The sequence below is a fragment of the Polyodon spathula genome, chromosome 3, assembly GCF_017654505.1.
Source record: "Polyodon spathula isolate WHYD16114869_AA chromosome 3, ASM1765450v1, whole genome shotgun sequence".
NCBI classification, from domain to species: Eukaryota; Metazoa; Chordata; class Actinopteri; order Acipenseriformes; family Polyodontidae; genus Polyodon; species Polyodon spathula.
The window spans coordinates 16,479,933-16,503,731 of record NC_054536.1 but is presented as its reverse complement, the minus strand read 5'-3'; the positions used below and the strand labels follow the sequence as shown (position 1 = coordinate 16,503,731).

The window sequence follows — 23,799 nt, the reverse complement described above, 5'->3', positions numbered from 1 at the left end:
TTTTGCTGTGCCCAGATACTTACTGAAACCAGGCCAACCTGGTACACAATGAATTTCAGACACCACTGTAGACGAAGGGTGTCGTTTAGTATATTATTAAGCTGGCTTGCTGTTATTGTTTCTGTGCAATTGTCCTAAAGCTCTGGATTTTCAATTATTTCTATTTCAGGTGCAATGTATTTCATAGAGCACCCGCAACTGATCATGATGTTTGGTGTGTTGTTTCCTTGCAGATAAGTGCTGTCAAGACCAGTGGTTTTGAATGTGTTTGTGTTCAGAGAAGACTCTGTAAACTTAGGATTGGTGACAGAATTGTTGATCAGTTTTTCCATAACTTAACCTTGAAATAGCATTCAGATGGTATACAGTTTATAGATTTTGTTCCAGCTCTAAGTTAAATCCAGTGTTATAGTGCAAATGCACTATAACAGCATTGTAGTAACATGTCTCAGCTGTTCTATTCTGTATAACTAATAGTATTGTATATGTGCTAATACAGCACCATACTGTGTTTTAAAATAAACATTTTCAATTATACTTACCATTGTTTTAAAATAAACATTTTCAATTTTACTTACCATTGTTTTATTAGCTTATGAAATAATAAAAAAATAATAATATTATGATTAGTATTAGTAGTGGTTGTCATCGTAAATGTGTTATGTTGATTAAAAGTAGAAAATATTGTGTTATTAAATTGATTTTATATTGTCTTTTAAAGCATGCTTTACACTGGTTCAAAAGCTAGAAAATGTATGCCTACCTTTTTGCAGCAAGTTAAATAAAAAAAAAAACCTATATGAAATAAAACTAAGAAGTTAACACAGTACTTTCAAGTATACTCAAGTAGTTTTTGTGGTGTATTTTTTATTTGTTTATTGTCTATGTAATTCACTGTACTGGCAGCACTGATGGCAGAGGCAGTGGAAAAAGAGACTCCTCTCAATAAGGCAGAGAACAAGCCAGCAAACCGTAGAGGAACCCCTCTCTAAGGGTGTGGCAGAGCAACAAACTCATTATTTTACACATAGATTCAAGAACATCCAAGTGAAATTATTGCATTCACCTACTGTAATACTAAAATGTATTATTTTTTGTGGCAGCTACCTCATCCCTGAACTCACAGCTCCAGCATCTGCAACAACTACAACAGCTACAGCAGCACCAACAGCAACACCAAGGGCAACAGCTACAGCAACACCAGCAGCAACACCAAGGACAACAGCAGCAGCAGCAGACAAACCAACAGTCGTGCCACAGTCAGCCTCAGTCTGCTGCAGCCTCCCCACAGCAGAAACAGAGCCAGTCACCAGGACAGGGGCTCCCGTCTCCTCTCACATCACCCAGTCCCCTCCAGGTAAGAGCTCACAGCAGGACACCGGCAAGCTGCTTTAAAAAAAGAAAAAAGAAAAAGAAAATGGTCAGGATAGTGGCCGCTCTACTCCGAACCTGAATGGATGAGACAATTCATTTAGACTTTTCAGGTCCTCTTAGTAAATAATCGTTACCTCATACGGAATACTGTACATATCTGGTTCATTGTCAATGTTCAAGGGACAGTCAAGCCAACAAGGGACTGTTCCACATTAAACAGACATCAATACAGATGCATCTAAAGATATAGAATATCAGAGAATTAGAATAGCAAGGCGATTCATCCATGACATAGAGACGACCACAGCTTTAGGTAAATTTAATTGAATTCACTGTACTCCAGGATATCAAGTGTGGGTTATGCCTCCAGTAAATAATATCATCATAATATGATTATGATAATAGAATAGTTGTAAGATCCATTTTAACCCTTTCATGCATGAAATATTGAAAATAGATGAAAAAAAGTCATTTTGGAAAAATATATTTTTCATTGAATTTCTTTTCCATTTTTTTCCATTGCTTATATAGGGGAAAATGTCATCCTCATATGAGGTCATTGTGCATTTGCATCTTCCATATGCCCCCAATAAAGACAAGAAGAGGATTTTAAAAGTGTTAAAATGATACTTCATAGGTGTCCTAACATAGTGAAATGAATCTTAGTATTCAGCATAGAAAGAATGTTTTTCATCTGTGTTTTTCTTTTTTTTTTACTCTTCCAGGTTCTTAGAATCTATATATTTGATAGCCACTTTCATACAAAGTATCATAGTTTTATTATCTCTGGAGGTAGGTAATTACCCCTATTAAGTGAATAATAATAATAATAATAATAATAATAATAATAATAATAATAATAATAATAACAACTGCCAGTGATTTTTACGGCTTCCAAGCTCAGTACCAGTTGGAAATGTTGGCAAGCTGTAGCAATGCAGCACAAGTGTCAACAGCAGTCAGCAACACCACAGTAGCCATCACTGTAAGGAGTTATAAAAGCTAGTTTTACATTTAGCTTTAAGGAGATGCCAAAGGTCACGATCAAGGTAATTTTTGAATAGTGCATATATGGGTTCCTATATGTGTTCTATTGTAACCATAAACCTATGTGCACTGTAAGGAGTTATAAGCTAGTTTTACATTTTAACTTATAGAGGTCAAAGGTCGCAACTGAAGTAGTTTTAAGAAGAAAATGTAGGTCTGGCAGCCATCTTGTTTTACAAAAGAACACCATTTTGCTGCATTTGAATTCCATTGTTCCCAGGGTGATGCCAGCCAAGTTAAGAGTTAAAGTTATGTCATATGTAATGTTTCAGATCAGTCAGTTCACTGGTTCCCAAGAAGAAGATTTTGAAAATGTTTGTTTTTAAAGAAATGCTTTAGGCGTGTGTTGTATTGACACAGGGGTGGCGCGTGTTAACTTTAGACTTAATCAAGTAAACCGTGTTCAACTAAAGCAGTTTTAAATTTAAAAACAAAACATAGGTCTGGCAGCCATCTTATTTTACAAAAGAACACCATTTTGCCATATTTAAATTCCATTGTCCCCAGGATGATGCCTACCAAGTTCAGAGTTCATTGGTTAAACGGTTTGCAAACAGAAGTGTTTTGGCGAATTTGGTGGCAGCCATTTTGATAGTAAAATTTTTCACAGCAACTTCTGCTTTGAACTTGAAGCGAGTTTGGTTGCTGGTGAGATATGCAAAGTTTCAGATCAATCGGTTCATCAGTTCCCAAAAAGAAGATTATGAAAGGTTTTTCCAAAAAATGCATCAGGCCTCCATCGTGGTTGACGCAGGAGTGTCACTTTTTTTGCATCTGAACTGTAATCTACACGGGATGATACCTGTCAAGTTTCATATTGATTGGTTACACAGCATGCGAACAGAAGCAGTTTCAAGTTTTAAGAAGAAAAAGTAAAAGTAAATAAATAAATAAATAAATAAAATTTAAATTAAAAATCTTTACAATAATAGTAGGCTTCCTACGCCAGCTTGGAAGCATAATAATAATAATAATAATAATAATAATAATAATAATAATAATAATAATAATAATACTCTTTAACCTTCACATTTCTGTGCCACTGCATAAATAAAATGAAGCTGTCCATAATTCAATGTCCCTAAAAAATTTGTAATACTTTGACTTTCATTCACCACACTCATTCATGCAGTCTCTTTGCTTTGACCCTATTTGGATGTTTGGTGGTGTTTAATGTGCAATAAAGAGACAAATAGGGCCTGCCTTTCCCAGCAGTGCATTACATAGTAGTCCAACAGTGATATCCCTAACATATTTGCTGTAGTGGTTATCAACACCTTAACACCAGGCAAAAACGTGTTGTAAACTGTTATATGCTGAGGGATTAAAAAGAATGCCACCCCTTTCTGAATAGCGGAGCAATGGAAGGTGAAACGGGTACAGTATTTAACTTATTTTGCTGACATGATTCCATCTGAGAAGCAAAACTGCATTAAAATCACTTGAATGCCGTAATAACCTTGTTTAAATTGCACAAGGCGGATTGAAAGGCGTGATAGCAAATTAAGTGTAATTGAATTTGAATCAGTAAACCAGCATAAAGTAGAAATACTTCTTGCCACAGTTCCTCAATAACAGCCTACTGGATATACACCGTAGAGTAGGTTGTCAGGGTCCTACCCTGAGGTAGTTCAAAGCTAGGTGCAAGATTTGTTTGGAATGCACCATCAGGAATGGGTGGTGTCCTGTTGGAATTGTGCATTGTGTACAGAGCCTTGAATTAAGCTTAGGCTTATGTTACTTTTGATAATTATTGCCCACTTTTGTGGAAAATACTGTGTTTAATCAATTTAGCCATTTTGTTCAGTATCTCATTTATTATCACACTTCATTTTAAAAACCACTCAATCATAGATTAAAAGGCTAAGCCTGTCAGCTAGTACTTTTGTCTGCTTGGCTTCTTATGACTACTGGAACTACCTAGGTAACATTACATACTCTAGGGGTAGTGCTTATCAGGATCTGTCAAACCAACCGTACAAGTTTGACGTTTTAGGATTTATAAGGATTGAAGGTGTTTTCCAATAAACACAATGAACAGTCAGACAAGACTTTGAATTAAAACAAAACAAATGTCTTTATTAACTAGTTGAAAATACCAAATTAAATCAGCTTCAGTACATTTAAATCCAAGAGTACCTGCAATAAATAGTCTTCACAGAGGTATAGGCCTTTCTTCAACGCCCAGTGCTCATTGTTTATTGCATTACTGAACTACAGCTTCCAGTATATAAACGGTACTGGCTCTAATTAATTACTACACAGAACTCTGAACAGACTACTGAATACACTTAGCTCAGCTCTATATAGTGTATTCCCTCTTAGTGGAAGGATTCTTACTGAAGGTTGCATCACAATGTAACCAAATAAGGAGATAGTTTAGGAACTTTTACCAATGTCTGAATCATCCAGTTCCTATAAATAGACAAAATACTAGGTCTATTTACCATTACAAGCATTGTCACTAGTTCCTCTTTGTGTTACGTATTTTTGTTCAGAACTTGTTTTAAAAAATATATATAATTCAGGCTGTATAGATTCTTCAAGTAATACACTGCAGTGCACTGCCAATAAAAAAATAAAATCAAACTGTTTGATTGTGAAATTTTCCTGTGTACTGGATCACATGGCCTTATTGCAAGTAGACCATTGGTGAGAAAAGCAGCAACATAGGAAGTTGTCTGATACCAACTGAAAAATAAAATACAAGAAACCAACCAACAGATTGTTAAGTTAAAAAAAAAAAAAGAAAGGCTCATCCTTTTACATTATTCACAATCTGTCTGGGTAATATTAATTTAGAACAATACACCCCTGAAATGCTTGTCAAAAAGGACAATAATTCAAAATGATTATTGCATTTGTTTAGAAATATCCAAAAGATGTTCTCTGAAAGAATTGAAATGAAAATAAGTAGCTTAGGTCTTCCCTTGCACAAGATTGGTTCAGTGGCAAAAGAAAATTAGTTGCAGCACACTATTGCATTGCAGATTATGATGCGCTGAATGCCTTTTTGTGCTCTAAAAGTTTGATCCGAAGTGGGAGAAACATAATTCTAATCTATTTTATAATAATTTCTGAAAGATGTTGCGCGTCTGGATAGTTTTGTCAGCACAGTAGATATTACACTGAAACTGTCAGACCCCATTATTGTGTATATGGGGAGGTTGACAGTCCTGGGGTTAATCTGCTTCAGGCGGGTACTGGTGATAAATCTAATTCAGTCTGTAAAGTTGTTTGGTTAAATGCTTTATGAGTGGGATGTAAACAATCCTTGTTGAAGATTTCTGACATTTTGGGGGAGGGGGATTCAATGCAATGATGGCATATAGAATTTGATAAGGAAAACACAACATCAGTCTGAATGTAGTTTTGCTATTGGCACCCAGGAGTGAAACCGTGCATTAATTTGAATTTGAAAATGGGCTTTTTATTTTCTGGCATCTAATTGGCTTATACCCTTATCAGAGGGGTACATTAATTTTCAATAGTTGGCCAGGAAATAAAAAGTGCCAGCATATGTGCCTTTTCACCTGGGCAGATATCCTTGAGCCACCTAATGTTCAAGTTTTAAACCACAAAACTTTTTTCAGTTTTTTTTTATATTTCATAACAGTTGCCCATTTTCTAAGTGCAATAAGACCCTCCAGGGTGGGTGGTATTGGATAATAAGGGACTTTCCAGGGGCTAGAAGGCCCTCCATCTGTGGCATCAGGCCTCATTACCACCGTCCAATATTGCCCATTACCACCCACCCTGTCTGGTCTTATTTCTTACATAACAACAAAGTGTATATGTTATACAACATTTATTAACAAGCATTTGTAAATTAATAAATGATCTTGTAATGGAATGTATTCATTAGATTGCTATTAATAGATAAAACCATTACGACACTTACCCTTTACACAAGCAGTACAGATTAAGGTAATATATTGTATTCTAATTTGAATTATTAGTATCATATTTTAAAGCAATTTATGCTTCAATATTTGCAAGAGGGTGCCCGCTCAGTGGTCATTTGAATTCTCTGTAGGTGAAAGTTGTTTGCCACAGTGAAAGTGTATACATCAAACTAGGATGTCACTACTTTTGTTACTTGGAATATAACTTCCTGAAAAAGACTGTCATGCAAGGTTGTATATTCATACAATAATTAAAGTACGAAAGCTTATACCCTTCACTGCACAAAAGCAGGTTGATCAAGCGATAAAATTATGAATATGTTGTTGGAAAATATCATATTCGTTATTCAGGAAATTGTTGTGGCATTTAAATTATTAATTAAAGACACAGATGGTGTCTTCTGCCTTTAACTTATGTTGTAAGATTTGCTGCAATACTGAAATGAGCAGATATTCTGTACAAGATCAATAATAATAATAATAATAACACTGTAACAAAATTTTTGTTCCTGGGTAGTAAGTGTTATTTCCTAATTGCTTATGCCTCAAAAGTATAGAAAATGGCTATTATTCCCCACAAACTTTGCTTTTGTGACCAGGACACAATTTGGATTCATATGTTGTTTTTTTCTGACTTTATGTGAACGAAAATACACATATTTGCCCATTTTCCCATTGGAAATAGTGATATTTTGAAATATCACTGTCCTGGTCACAAAAGCAAAGTTTGTGGGGAATAATAGCCATGTTCTATACTTCTGAGGCATAAGCAATTAGGAAATAACACTTACTACCCAGGAACAAAAATTATTATTTTTTTTGTTACACAGTGTAATAATAATACAAACTCCATTAGTTTCTAAGAATTTTGAAAATTATTCAAATTAATTATTTTATCATTTTAACAAGTACCAGTTTAAATTAAGTGTATCTTTTTTTTTTAAATAATCGCTCATAGCTTCCCTCTATCCTCCTGTAGTAGACAATTACAGGAATGGGGAAATTAAATTCATGCCTGTAAAAAGTGCAGTTTGTAAATTATCAGTTGACTAGAAAACGTGTGCAGACTGATTTTTCATTATTAACATTGTTTTATAGCTTGCCTCTCATTTTACACACCCTGAACTAGGTGTATCATAATTGGGCTCTTTCAGATTGAAAATTGGACCTCAGCAGCAGGTGGCACTGAGATAATAAGTAGCACAGGAGCAACATGGCCAGTGGAGCAAGTGATTGCTCTGATTTAAAAAGGACTTATGAAAATAGTATTTTGGAGCAAAGCTCTGAAAATTTTGCAAGACTCCACTTATCTCATTTTAATCGACCTCTACATTGTAGAAAGGCTTTGATTCACAGTTGAGATTCACACTGAATCTTTGTAATTTAACCAGTTATATCTGTGTGTATTATCAGACACAATTGAGATTACAGAAGTCTGATTATGTATTGTATAGCAGAAACCAGGTATGTGCTTCTAGCATGGCCGAGGAACTGAATTCAAACCTACACTTTGTAAACCAATTTAACAAAGCAGCTTCCCATGCTGGTTGCCTCACTGTCACGGGGGTGTAAGGTTGTAAGAGCACTATGTCTGTCTGTGACCGTTGGGAGTAAAGCCTCTGGGGAAGGAATAGTGTGATGGCTCAATGCTTGTGCACTGGTACTGGCCCTGGGAGGCTCCACCAAGACATGTCCACCAGCCGGTCAAGAAACTGTAAGCATCCAGTCTTCCACTGTTACAGTCCATCTTCAGCTGATTATCCCACTGCCGAGTCTAGTAAATCTGGTTGTGATACCTTCTGGGACTTTGCTTTTTTTTTTTTGGTGTAAAAAGCATAGTGGATTTAATGGATTGCTTAGTGAGGAAGCACTGTAGAGAGTATTGTGTTTTTGCAAGCGAGTAGAGTGCTGTAGAGTCCTATTGGTTTGGACGGAGGGGTGCTTTTACAGGAGCAAGATCAAAACAGGGGTGTAAAGCTGTGCTATTTATTATCAATAGTATCGATGCAGCAACTGGCTCTTTTTTTATTGCAGCAAGAAGTGTCTGTGTGCTCACTGCAAGGACAGATGCGACTAAGGGGATATTAGCAGTTGAAGGAAAATTGGAAGCTTAGTGAAGGAGACAGAAGCAGCTTTTCCAGTTTATGTTTTACTTTAGTAGGAAATGTTCCAGTTCGTTCACTTTTTGAAGAGCCAGCAAGAGGTCAACTTTTTTTTCCCCAGCCCCATCTATCATTGTCACATTCTAATTGGGCAGCAGTGGGTCATTCTTGATGGCTGGGAAGGGTTCATCGTTTTCTTTTGTTATTATCTCTACCCTTTTCCAGAATGGCAGTGCTTTGCGGTAAAAACTAAATATGATGTGTCCTGACTTAACAGTTTCATAAACAAAGACAACTTGATCTTACAGACTAGCACACTATCGTGCAAGGGCCTCTGCACTGGTGGGAGCTCTATTGCTCCCCTTCTGGTGATTTTTCAAGGTTCTAAAACTTAAACCCTGCAGAGAAAAGAAGGGAAGAGAGGAGGGTTTCTTTCCACATCAGTGGGTTTAAAATTTACTCACTGTGGAATAAAAGAAAAACTTATATTGTTCTTTTCTCTTTCCCTTTCCAGTCTGTCACTTAATTATTTGAAAAATACTCTACAAGGTTTACGACCTTCTGGACAAGTTCCAGTTGCCATAATAATTGCCCAATTTTCTTAACAAACCAGCACTCCTGAAATGACCCAGTTAATTGTTTTTTCAGCCAACCAGAGTGCACAATTCACCATCACAAATAAATCCTATTCATGACGTCTGTGCCATGGTGTATTCTCCATATCAATATGGTTGACGTCTCCTGCTTTAAAAAAATCATACCTGAGGCACCGCTCAGAATTCTGTTCAACTGCAGTCCATTCAAAATGATATTCCTTTCATCAACCTTTTCCCTTGTTTCAATGAATTGACAATGGACTTAATACAGGTTGGTAGTGATTAAAAAACAATTATAACTGGATTTTTAACATGTGTATTTATAATTAAGCAATATAATGGAATTATAGAGCTGCAAGCATCTGTGTAATGAGTTATAGCAACACTTTCAGAGCTTAAACAGACCTCGGCTTTCAGCCTCGGCCCATCCCCTTGCCAATATTTCACCATAGACAGATGTTCGCCTTCCTATAACCCTATATTCCATATTCTGGATAAGGCAGTGGATGTGCAGTTGTAGGCTCATCTCACGACAGTGATCTTCCTCAACTAAAATTGAAAACGTGCTGCTGTTTTGTGAGTGTTTTGCAAAGTTGCAATTGTTTCATTTTTCAGTGTTACACATCAAATCTTTTGCAGTCATCTCGTACATATATCACTCAATCAAACATGCTGTCACCCATCACTAAATTTAGTTTATATTCAGACCCACAAAAGCATGGCTGGCTTAATAGATTCCTGTTAGCCATTGCCATAGGACAGAGCAATGCGCGTTAAGCATCATCAAGAAATTGCTTTATCAAATTCAATAAAGAAAAGCATCAGGCGTGAGGTCTTTAAAAAGGTTGCAGGGTCTCTGAATTGCAAACATCATGGCAGTTTGTGTCTTGTGACTTTGCTTTAAACAAGCAGGCTGATCTGCAAGGGCAGATGGTGGTAGTGGAGGGATAAGAACATTTAGATTTGCACAGGTCTGAGAGGCTTGTAGGATCTGCAGTAGGATTTGAGCCTTTCACCTCTGGTGTCTCCTGATTTCATTCCCAGCCCTCTGAAAGTCACTTTATATCTAAAAGCTGTTTGAAGTTAGATATGTGACAGACATCCCATCTTAACAAACCACCACCATAGAGTAGTGGCCTCTAAAGACTGACCACCTTTCTGTGCTGGTGAACAAGCTTTTTTGAAATGTGTTCATATCCTTTGTGCACCAGTGCTCCAGTTGGAGGGCAGTGTTGTATTGAATGTACCTCCATTCCCAAGCCTGCTTTGTGTTTAATAGAAGACTTCAGTCTCCTTTCCTAGAGAGGAATTAAAATAATGTTTACATTAGCAAGGAGATACTCCGTACAACAATTTGACTACTGTTTCCAGCAAGTAAAGCGTTTTTTCTTGTTAGTTTTATACTGTTAGTCATATGGCCTCAAGTGTTTATATAACACTTTTTCCAAAACAATAAATGCGTCCCACTTTGCATAATTTGGAAGAATAAAAGGTCAGGATTTGTGAAGATAATTTTCTTTCAGATAAATTGCATGAGTAGGCTATACTTAGTTGAATGCCCCGAAGTTGGCATTAGTGTTCACTAACAGCAAATCTTGATTAATTTATTTGATTAACCCTTTCATGCCTCAATTGCAATCATACTGTATATGGTACAACTGACAGAATCGGATTGTTTGAGATTTGCATTTATGTATAGGTGTGTGTGTGGAAAAACAAATCAATACCATTGTGAATTGTAAATCTTCAAATGAAAGATTTCTGCAAGCTGGAGGGATGCTACTGGTAGCCTTGGAGATCTCCTGTGTAACTTACAGGAAATAGGAAGCACATTATTCTGGTCATATTTTTTTTATTATTAAACTCAGCATTTGAGTGGTGACTCTCAGAAGTTCTAGGAAAGATTGCAAAGACTAATTTGGGTTATTTGTGTTGTCTTTAAGAATATGTGCTTAGAGATCGGAGGGCAGATTCAGGTATCACTGGCTTACACACAACCCTTCTTTTTTAGCATGGTAGTTCAAACCAGCTGCCTTGCGGGACATGTGAACAAAGAATATAAGCTGGTGGGTTGCTCAAACAAGTTTCTGTTCCACATGGCACATCTGCTCACAGTTCCTCTGTTTTGTGACAACACTCAATTTAGAAACAGAAGGGGGGGGGGGGGGGGGCAGACAGGTTTGATAGCCTTCTGCAAGAGAATGACGAAACAGTTGAGATTATGAAATGTTTTAAGTGTGTTAATAGGTTTATTGCTGAGCTGGAGCCCAGTGGATTTTCTGAAAGTTGATTGATTAGAGCTGCAGGTCTTTGCGCTCAAAGAGCTGGGGGGATTTGAATTGAAAATGTTGCCAAGTCTGTTACACTGAAATTTATCTTAATTAGATCTGAAAGACCTGCCACAGCAGAATAGTCACACAGATTAAAATGAAAAACAGGAGAAATTACTGATCAAATTAATCATAATGTCGGGCTACAGCTGTAGGTCTGATGTAATTTGCCACTCCAGTGAGTTACATCGGCCCAGGCAGAAGAAGGAGAGCTACTACATGCTGATCCATAACACCAGCCAGCTTAGGGCAGCTCATCAGGACTCTCACTGTATTCGTTCTCCCGACAATGCCTGACCCTGGAGCCTCACAAAGTGCAAAAGAAGAAGGTGAAAACCACAACACTGGCCAAAGTCTGCTGCCTTTATCCTCTCAAAGCATTTTGAGGCATGTTGAATACTGTAATGGGTTTCCAAAACCTTTCCTCATTAGAAATCAGCTGTTCCTTTTATCAAAGCAGTTAAAGCCTAGCAACAGGCATCAATGAGAGATCTATTATAGTTTCTATGAGTTAATTTTGCAGGCACCACCTCCTTTCCAGCCATTTCAGCTATTTATTGCCCCTTTCCTAATTGTGATCAAAATTCAATGTATTGCCTATTGAAAAGAAGTTTTGTTTTCTGGTTTAGCAGCCACATGACCCGGGTTTTAAAAATCTGTCCTCAATGATTGTCATAAATAAAATTAACAAGATACAAAATGTATTCAAATTGAAACAGGTCTACTGAAGATTTCAATATATGCCAACAGTGTTTTTTCACTTGTACTAAATCCACAAAATGGGCTTAAGGCATTATAGAGAAGACTGTAATGTTGTAATACTTGTTAATTACTTTTTTATCTTTTGAAAATGAATTGGCATTCAACACAAACTTTTCTAACCACTTAGCTACGTGGTTGCAGCTGCCCCTCACGCCATATATTTAGCAGCTTGGGGTATGATGGACTGACAGCACCAATGTTTACAGACAGGTCTTGGACAGTTTTTCCTGTTTCTTTCTACAGCGTATTCTCAATTATTTTGTCTTAGGGACACAGTCATTCCTAATACAGAAATGAATGGGTAACAGCACCTGCAGACTCTCAGGTTAACTACTGCCAAAGGTTCTTAATCTTGTGCTCTTTAGAGTGAGGGAAAAACTGTGAGCTTCAAACTCAGCTGCCCAAGACGACTTCCATTCTGTACCACACACCAATTTATAACCAAGTTGACCAGAAGCATGCCTCCAGAGTTTACCAGAACTGGCACTAAACTCCCTACCTCTCACATCACAGAGCAGGTACTCCAATTGATGTACAGTTCTGCAAGATATTTGCAATATGTTAAATATGACTAGGCCTTCGTTGAGAGTTCTTGTTGAAAACCATCGCCACAGGGGTCTGTCACTTTCCTTTATTAGAACTTGACGTGTTTAACAGTTTACCTATAACTACAATTCCTTTTCTTTTACTATATATATATATATATATATATATATATATATATATATATATATATATATATATATATATATATATATATTATATAATATACATATTATGTATCCACAATTATAGTATCTTCACAGAGTATTTTTCGGGGTGAGCTTTAGAAATGTATTGGTGATTATTAAGTAATGTTAAACAATATAAAAATTGTTTAAAGCACCCACGTAAAAACTAATGCCCGCACTAAGGTACGTCCTGCATTCTCCATAGAGGTGGTCAATACGTGAAAAAAACAAGTCGTATTATTCAAAATGCAGTCTTTATGCTTATTGAAACGTTATGCTGATTTAAGGTAAGGGCTAAAGCAAAAGCTTTAGCCCTGAACCAGAAAATAAGTGTGTTGCCCATCAACATTATTATATTTCAAATGAGTAATTAAAAATGCAAAGCGCCAAAAATAATCTTAAAATAAAATAGCACTGGAAACATAGCTGTAGCAGAAAGCTATTATATTTTATTTTCCGAACCCTCGTTGTGTGCCCACTTTTAGTGCTTGACATAAAAAGGATTGGAGTTAATATCTCAAGCCCATATTAAAAGCACTACAGTTCAGCGGACTCTCCAACAAGTATTTCAAGCAGAGATTACTGTATATCAGCAGTAGAATTGAATGTGTGTCGAAATGCATTGTGTGGTGTACAGCCATCTGTTTATATGCTGGTTTAAGTCTGGAGAATGTGCTGGCCATTCCATGATTTGCAGCCTACCGTCTTGTTCTTTTCTTCTAAGGTAGTTCTGACATAGCCTGGAGGTATGTTTTGGGTCATTATCTTGCTGTAGGATGAACCCCTGATCAGCTAGACGTATACCAGAGGGTATTGCATGGCGCTGCAAAATGCTGTGGTAGCCGTTTTGATTCAGGGTGCCACTCACTCTGTGCAAGTTGCCAATTCTGGATCCAGCAAAAGAGCCCCAGACCATCACGCTTCCTCCTCCATGTTTGACAGTTGGTGTCACACACCGAGGAACCATCCTTTCGCCTACTCGACGGCATACAAAAACCCTGCGTGATGAACCGAAGATTTCAAATTTTGATTCATTTGTCCATAAGACCTTCTCCCAGTCTTCAGTAGTCCACTGGTGGTGCTTCATGGCCCAGGAAAGCCTCTTTTTCTTATTTTGCCATCTTAGCAATGGCTTTCTTACTACCACTCGACCTGGCAAACCTGCAGCTCAAAGTCTTCTCTTCACAGTTGAAACTGACACTTACTTAATTCGACCAGTGTTAAGCTTTGCTTGAAGCTGTTGTCCTGTGAGCCGCCTATCACGCAAGCTGTTGACTCTCAGAAACTTGTCTTCTGATTCTGTTGTGGCTTTGGGTCTGCCAGAGTTTCCTACATTTCCCAGGTGCCTTTTGATGGTGTAGGAAACTGTACTCACTGACACCTTGGCTTTTTTTGCAATTTCTCTAAAGGAAAGACCTACACTTTTAAGGGTTATAATGGTCTGTCTGTCTTCCTTTGTTAATTGCCTTTTTCTCTCCATTATGATAGCAAATTGGCAGTACAAATAATGCTTAAGATGGTGTAGTAACACAGTCTGTTCCAACACTGTTTTTATACAGTCAGAGGGTTTGTAAGTAATCAACAAAAGTTGGGACACCTGTAGGAATTGTTAGCATCAACTTTCAAGGCTTAATTTACTTCCATTGCTGCAGAACAGCTGTAAGTTGTTAACCCATTACTTGTTCCCTGAAAAAAGCCTTTTTGTATAACTCTGAACTGTACATTATTTTTCAGCTTTTGGTAACCTAAACTTTTTTTTTAACCTCTGGCAGTTTACTGCTTACCTTTGTACCATTTCAGGTTATTCACTGGACTTGAACTGCTTAAATTTTAATAAAAACTGGAACAATGGGGGTGTTCTAAAAGTGTGTGTGTGTGTGTGTGTGTGTATATATATATATATATATATATATATATATATATATATATATATATATATATATATATATATATATATATATATATATATATATATATATATATATATATATCCCCTTTCAAAATGTTCACCTTTTGTTGCCTTATAGCCTGGAATTAAAACGCATTATTTTTTTTTCCATTTATCTACACATCCTACCCCACAACTTCCAAGTGAAAAAAATATTCTAGAAATGTGTAGAAAATTAATTAAAAATAAAAACTGAAATAGCTTGGTTGGAGTGCTCCACCCCCCTTGTAATAGCAATCCTAAATTTAGCAACAATTGCCTTCAGAATCACACACCAAGTTAAGTTAAGGCCTGTGTTAAATTGTAGTGATTCACATGATTTCAGGATAAATTCAACAGTTCCTATAGGTTCCCTCTGCTGGGTAGTGCATTTCAAAGCAAAGACTCAACCATGAGCACCAAGGTGCTTTGAAAAGAACTCTGGGACAAAGTTGTTGAAAGACGCAGATCAGGGGATAGGTATAAAAAAATATTAAAGGCCTTGAATATCCCTTGGAGCATGGTCAAGATGATTATTAAGAAGTGGAAGGTGTATGGCACCACCAAGACCCTACCTAGATCAGGCCGTTCCTCCAAAGTGGATGACCGAGTAAGATGGAGACTGATCAGAGAGGCTATCAAGAGGCTAATGGCAACTTTGCAAGAGTTACAGGCTTTTATGGCCAAATCTGTCAAAGTGTGCATGTGACAACAATATCCCAAGCACTCCACAATTCTGGCCTGTATGGTAGGGTGCAAGAAAGAAGCCATTACCCAAGAATGCCCGACTTGAATCCTGTTTGAAGTATGCAAAAAAACACTCTGCAGATTATGTAGCCATGTGGTTAAAAGTTTTGTGGTTTGACGAAACTAAAATGGAACCTTTTGGCCTAAATGCAAAGCATTATGTTTGGCGTAAACCCAACACAGCTCATCACCAAAACAACACCATCCCTACTGTGACGCATGGTGGTGGCAACATCATGTTATGGGGATGTTTCTCATTGGCAGGGGCTGGGGCACTTGTCAGGATAGAAGGGAAAATGAATGGAGCAAAGTACAGAGAAGTCCTTGAGGAAAACCTGCTGCCCTCTGCAAGAAAGCTGAAACTGGGACGGAAGCTCACCTTTCAGCGTGACAACGAACCAAAGCACACAGCCAAAGCTACACTGGAGTGGCTAAGGAACAAAAAGGTAAATGTCCTCGAGTCCTAGTCAGAGACCTGACCAATCTAAAATTTGTGGCATGACTTGAAGATTGCTGTCCATCAACGCTCCCCAAGGAACTTGACAGAGCTTGAACAGTTTTGTAAAGAAGAATGATCAAATATTGCCAAATCTAGGTGTGCAAAGTTGGTAGAGACCTGTCCTAACAGACTAACCCCTGTAACTCAGGGGATGGAGACTTAACCAATTATGATCTTTTCAGTTTTGTATTTTTTGTTTTTATTTATTTTTTCTCAATAAAAACTTTTTCCCCTTAACAGTGTGGAATATGATGTGTAGATAAGTGGAAAAAAATCCTCATTTAAATGTATGAAACTCTGAGGCACTGACTCAACAAAATGTGAAAAAAGTTCAAGGGGATATAGACTTTCTATAGGCACAGTATATACAAACACAGTGCTGCACCTCAGTGCCTGGGTAAACAATTTCTAAAATAAGGAATAATGTAGATTATAAATCCTGTGATTATAAATAGTGGGAACCCCCTAGTTGACTCTAGACACAATTAATAAATGCTGATTTACTGTTGGGTTCATTTTTCCAAAGTGAATGGGTGTTACATGTAACGTGGACTTCAGTAGAGACTTTAATTCTTGTTAAGTGTTTCTCGCATTTAAAAAACAGGCCCTTAGGGGCTCCATATTCTGCAACCATGCAAATTTCTCAAGACCATTAACAGTCTCAAGCAGAAACATTTTCTCAGTGGTAACTCTCTTTTTTGTGATGTGTTTACTGATATTATTTTTCAAAGGGTCTGGGTTAACCATGCTAAGTACTAGTGCTATAGCGCTTGTATGGCACAGTAGCCACATGTGAGGGATTTGTAAAGTACTTTAAGTGTCTGTCAAGTTGTTGCAATTTATAAGGATTTCTTTCAGGTGTACTTGATTGCTAAATGTTCACATTTGTTTTAATTTTTTTACCTGGCCATTGGGAACTTTGCTAGATACTGCCAGAATCGGCGAGGCTGACCTGAACTGGAACTGAACCATAAACTGAAAACAGAAGACATAAGGGAATCATTCAATATGCGAGGATGATTGAGCCTGGAAAAACTCTGTTTCTACAAAGCATGACTATATACTATATTATTTAGAGTTCTGCTACAGCATGTAACTCACTATCTTCTTTCAATGTTGTTTTTTTTAAATATATTTGACAGATAAAAAGTAGGGATTTATTGAGCTGGAAGAGGTATTGTAACATTTTACCTGAGTACATTTTATAAACATGAATAATTAAAAAAATGTTAAGTTAACGAAGTTGACAAAAGGCTACCAATTGTCAGATTCAAACCCCAGTTCTCTTGAGGTATAGTAAAAGGCTTGTTAATTAACTTAGGCACTCCCATTACTTTGTTTATAGTAGTGTCTTGAGGCAACTGCATGTTAAAATGTAATGTTGCACTCCAGGGAGATTCTACTATACATCAGTTAGAAATATGGCTGCTGTTCAGCTGTCAGAGGGGCCAACAGAAACGATGGAAAGAAGCATGATAATGCATTTAGATTTTAATTTTAGATTTGTCTTTATTATAACCTGCTTTTTGACTGTAGGAATGAGGTAATGATTTTAGCCTTATTGTGTTTATAAAGCTTTGCCATCGATGACCCTTTAGATATTGAGTTTAGGTCATTGAAAGATCATTTCCCATTGATCAAATGGATATTAAAGTCAGTCAAATGCTAAATTTATATGTCAAACAATTGTAAAAGTTCTTCCACAGAACAGAACAACCTAAATAGATAATAAATATCGCTGGGGAGAATATCGGGTTAGTTTTCATCTTTGAAAAATAATAAAACTGTCGCAGAGGATTTCTTCATGCATCAGATATTTCTTACTGATGATTATTTTGCTGTTAGGTTTTTATTTTTTTATATACATTTTTATAATAGATTGCATGCTCTTGAAAGGTGATGGATTGATATTAGCATCTGCCCTTTGTTTATCCACACAACACAAGCAGCTGTTCGTATCACAACACGCTTTCATACAGTGAGCTGTCCTTTGTGGAGCGGGAGTTCTGACTTCTGACAAGCAATAGTGTGACTCACTTTGTAAGTTAATATTGTTTGATTGAAACCCTTTTACTGATCTAGTGATTTTTATCTGAATAAATGACACTTTGTACAGTGTACTGTACATGGTAGCACAAGCCACGTCACCTGACTTCCTCTCATAGTGTAGAAGCATACCCAGGGTACACATGTACTCTGTCACGCAATGCTGTAAGTTCATTAACAGCACCCAGCAAGAGAAAGTGTGCCCTGTCTATGCTGTCTAACTCGTGTTCATTATTTGTAATCAGTAAACATCCTATAGAATATATATTATCAGTTGAAATAAAAATAAATGCTGCTGTTAATCTTGCACAGTATCCCAGGGTTTAAAAAGTGGTTCATCTTTCAAGAAAATGGCAATTCAAAGACATGCATACTAGTGTCAACTGACCAGTGATATGAAAAAAAGGGATTGATCTTGTAGCACTCCTCACCATGGTTGTTTTAATGTTTACACCTCCTGTCTGAGAAGGCCCCCAGCAGAGTCACTGCTTGTTAGTTCATAATTTAGGATCCTCAGCATGTACTGGCTTTAATGGTGCAGAAAAAAGTCTCGTTTCAGTCAAGTTCCACCCCTTCTCGTCAAAATGCAGCCTGCAAGCAAGGTAGCTCCTCTGTCAGCCTAGATGAGCTTTTGCCTGAACCTCAGTACACCGAGGCAGTACCAAGACCCATTGCAAAAACAGATTGGAGTTTTTAAGTCGCTGTAGTTGAGTGGCTGGTGCTTGACTGCAATAAGTATCAGCTTTTTTTGTAATTAAGAGTAAAATAGATACTCATAAAATGCTTTTGGCTTTCCCTTTTGTTATGCCGCTCTACAGTATTTTGAGACACGCTCAATGTAAAGATTTTTTTTTTTTTTTTTTTTATTCTCCACTTTCCCTCCCCAAGACGCCTCTCCGCAGTCGAAAGCTTTTGAATGAGTAATCGAAAGAAACCTTTTACCAATCACTAGGGAGTCTTTAGAGGCAGCTTTCGATTGGAGCGCCTGTGTAGAGGGCCCCGCGAGCCGGAGGTGTTTGTGAGCATTTCTAATGGCATTTTGATGTACATGTGCAAAATTAATGTCGGAAGGATCATTGTAAAGTCCTAAACAGTGTAATATTGAGGACATTTTCAGCTGGCAAAAGGATTCTGACTTGGTGAGCCCAGTGTATTTTCTCATGTCACACTTGATTAAGTTCACAGGGAAGAGGAAAAGAGTAAAAAAATCAAATCCTATTACTACAGCACTGTATCATCCTGTTTTCCCTTTTAATGCCACATTAGTATCTTTTTCATTTTATGGATTCTGAAGTGTTTGCACAGTTCAAGGAATTATATGGTAAACATACAGTAAATCATTTAGAAATGACTTGATTATGTCTTCCTCTTACAATTTTTTTTCATAATCCATAAGAAATAATATCTAAGAGCAGTGTACTTGATAAGCTTTATAGAAATAACCTAAACATGCATGTCAAGAAAATGGGGGGAAAAAGTACTAAAATAAGTAATATCTGTGAGCATGAGACAAAACCAAAGATATCAAAATAGGGTTGCATCTGCATGGACTAAAAAAAATCTGTTTCATAGTTTGAGATCAAAGTTTAGGGACCCACTGTAAATCTTCTGTGGATTGATTGTAGGTGGTAGGACAGGCAAGTTAGTAAGTTGTTAAAGAAATGCAGTACTATAGTACAATAAAGTATCTCGTCATAAGCAAGCGTTTCTGTATCTAGTCTTTGCATTAACCTTCTAGGTGAGGTTTTTTCAAATTGGGATGACAGTTCATTACAGTGTCAAGAAGGTCGTTTTTAACTCCAGCAACAGAGTATTTTACTCAAGAGATAGACAATGGAAGAAAACGTGCTGCCCTTTTAGTATCTGCCGGGTCACCATGACAATAGAGTCTACTTTTAGTTTTCCATTCAGGAGATCGCACAGGCTATTGCACTTGCTGACATTAATGGTCAGATAGTAAGTATGTTGGATAATGGAGCAAATAGGGTTTAAATCTTTTCTTTTCCATGTTCTTGTTTTTTTGTGCTTTTCTTTTTGCAAGAGATGGAATTTTGAAGACTGATGATTCCCACTCTGTAAGCAGAGGTGAAACATTCTGACACAATGGTTACGCTTTTTTCATTTTTTTTTTTCATATTGCAATTTGTCTTTACTGACCCATGTTTATTCAATATTAACTGAAGAGTGTGAGGTGGGCAAGGGGAGATGTGACAGTGGATTAATGCAATTCTTTAATGTGCTTGTCTTCTACCTGTTCAACCTGATCAGGGTTAAATTGGTTCCAGGCTGAACGAAGAAACCAGAAAATGTTATGCAGAAACACTGCTCACTGTTGTTATTTTTTTTTGAAGAAACTAGTCCATGTAACCTCAAATACTACTGATCCCAGTACTTATTACTATTGTAGTGGAGGAGGGATGAATAGTACATTATGAAATTGCCTACTCTTTCTGTGAACTGAATTCCCCCTTCAGTTCTCATTTTTATGCAGAGAAAACCCATGATCAAATTTGAGTCCCCGGGGCCTGAGGGAAATATAGGTAGACATTACAATATATTTATAGATATTGGTATTTGTAGTTAGTTATAGAGAAATAATACAGGTTGTATACCATATGAATTCATCATGTCGACTACAAGGAACTTTTTAATCTGTGTTGTTGTGTTAATTTCTCCACATTAATAACTTGGGATGAGGACATTCATAGGCTCTCTGGAGATATTTTTGTAATTTCAATGTATATGTTTACCTTCAGAAACATTTGAGTATGGGGCACAGCTTCTATCAGTTAACTCTGAGAAACCATGTGCTTCATTCCTATGATCATTCATATCATTCGATCATTCATATTCTTTGTTTACCCATATTATTTTTTTTTTTTTCAATTTAACATTTGGTGTGGCTTCTAAAACACCAACTTACAAATTCTCAGTAAGCAGCTGTCATTGCTATTAAAATACTGCAATATGAGAACTGTACATTACTGAAGCTCTGGCCTCATGCTGAAATTCAGGTCTTGTGATTTGAACCTCCTTGTAATCTGAAAAGGCATTCAACACATGTGATGGGTAAAGGGTAAAATAGACAGTATGATGAGCAGTGTTCAAAACAGATAGCCTTTATATGAACAAGCAATGTGATGGTTACATTTGAAGACTAATATTACTAAAACTATATTCCCAGACATTCATGAGAAGAAAAAAAAAAAGCTGTAAACATCAAATTGTATTTCCAGTCACAAACAAAGAAATCATTACTTATTCTCCAGAAACACATAACAATCAGTTTAAATCATGGGGTAAGCGGTGATCATGCAGGTCTGTTATTTTCTGCTTGCCTTGGTAGCAGTGTGACAAATCATTGCTGTAGAAAATCGTCCATTTGGAAGTCAAACATGGCTATCCTCCCCTTATGTGTGTTTACAGCTCCGTGGTGTGGACCCTGCCATCAACATTATTGAAAAAGGCATTGCATTGATGGAGCACTTTTTATAGGCTTATTGGACAGTATTATCCCTGAATGGATGAATTACCCACACAATCATAAAGACTTTCCTACTGTGTAAAGGATGTTGTGAGTGCTTTGCGCCTTCCATTCCCTTCCAATGGATCATCATGCTATTGATGCTGTTTTTTATTTTAATTTTTTTGCTGTACTCACACACTGTCTTCTTCCAGAGCCTTTACACAGGCACCTGTGGAGATCTTTACAGAGTTGATCTTCAAAAGTCAGATGTTTTAAAGTGGGATAGCTTAGCTTGCTTCATGATAGGAAGGTTATTCAGGAGTCTTTTCCAGTTCAGTGCAGAATAATAGGGAAAGTGCTGTATTCTGTAGTTGCTTATTTTACACAAGGCAGGATACAATGGGCAGTATTATATCTGACTGGCAGCTTCTGAATTGTGAGGTAGATCACTTTGTGTGTGTCGCCATGGCTCAAACCGAAGGCCTTCCCTCTCTACTGCAGCCCTGTTAAGGACTGAAAGCCATTGATGTACATCACACTCCTGGCATGCTGGAGGTCCAGCTTTGATAAAAGATAACAAGTAACATTACGTAATCCAGGCTTTGCCAACATCCCATGGCTCCCACTGTTAACTTCATAGCGATACAGATATCGATATCCAGATGCCCCACAGGCTAGGAAAGACACCATGCAAATTCTTCTAAAGAAATACATTGGATAGTGTATTTGCATGCTAAACATATCTGTAAAAAACAGACCTGCTTATTGCACATCGAATGTTTAAACTCCACTGGCATAAGGGTCTATCAAGTAATACTTTTATATCATTTAATGCAATCGCCGAGCATATTGTGAAAAGCTCATGGATTTGCTATACGCTGGTAGCACTTCAACGGTTTCTGCATCGCTAACTTTCATAAAGCAGATTTATTTAATGGAAGATATTTATAAAAAATAGGGCCGCCAAGAAGCAAGAGCTCAGATCCAGGGAAATCATATTCTCCTGTTCAGAGGTTGAGAAAGATTTAATAAATGTAATTAGTCATGACGGAGAGTATACAGGATACCATTCTGAAAGATCGTGCAAAATAATTAATGGGTCCTATAAAAGTTTACTGCAGAAAAATCCATTGCAAAGCTAAGTAGCAGGGTTTCGAAAACTATAGCGTTATACACCCCTATGTGTTACTACAACTGTTAAATAACCCACCTGTAATTTTTCTTTTCATTGTTAACATTCTGGCACATTTTTACACTTCTAACTTTCAACTCTGTTTGAAAGCTCTTTTTAGAATGGACGCTCTCTTCACTGGACCAATTAAGCGTCTAATAAGCAGCATGGTTTTAGGAAAGGGAGATTGGGTCTAACGAACCTGCTTGATTTTTCTGAGGATGAAACATCAACAATGGATATTTGCAAAGCACATGGTTTATTTATTATTCTAGGTTTAAAAGGCATGTCATATGCAGAGAGGCTAAAATAACTGAATCTATTCAGTCTTGAACAAAGAAGACTATGCGACAATCTGATTCAAACATTCAGATTTCTAAAAGGTATTGACAATGTCGACCCAAGGGACTTTTTCGACCTGAAAAAAGAAACAAGCACCAGGGGTCACAAATGGCGATTAGATAAAGGGGCATTCAAAACAGAAAATAGGAGGCTCTTTTTTACACAGGGAATTGTGGGAGTCTGGAACCAACTCCCCAGTAATTTTGTTGAAGCTGACACTCTGGGATCTCAAGAAGCTGCTTGATACGATTCTGGGATCAATAAGCTACTAACAACCAAAGGAGCAAGATGGGCCGAATGGCCTCCTCTTGTTTGTAAACTTTCTTATGTTAAGCACTTAATTGGTCCAATTAAGTAATTTAGGTACAGTTGGAACAAAAACCAGGAGGGACACCGGCTCTCTAGGACCAGGATTGGAGACCACTGCTCTAACTCGGTGGTTTTCAACCCTGGTCCTGGGGACCCACTGTGTCTGCTGGTTTTCACTCCAACTGAGCTCTCTCTCAATTACTTAACTAGACCTTTAATTGAACTGATATTTGCTTTAATTAGACCTTTTGAAAGCCACTGCTCTAAATCACTGCAGGAAGAACTATTACAAAAAAACCCCCAAAAAACATAGCAAGTGCTCTTGCTTTTTTGTTCCGTACCACATCACAGATCGTTATTGCTGTGTTTCCTGTGTGACAGTGTGGGCAATAACCCTTACACTATCAGTGCACTAGAACAGCCATTTTGAAAAGAGCTTTGAAAC

At 37.2% G+C, this 23,799-nt stretch overlaps 1 protein-coding gene across 1 annotated transcript in view; it reads left to right on the top strand.

Moving 5' to 3' along the window:
- LOC121307818 (POU domain, class 6, transcription factor 2-like) overlaps positions 1 to 23,799 on the top strand; it is a 114,314-nt gene that overhangs the window by 60,228 nt on the left and 30,287 nt on the right. The window contains exon 4 of the mRNA XM_041240105.1: positions 1,104 to 1,357. Within this exon, the coding sequence (XP_041096039.1) occupies positions 1,104 to 1,357 (254 nt within the window). The remainder of the gene's footprint in view (positions 1 to 1,103; positions 1,358 to 23,799) is intronic.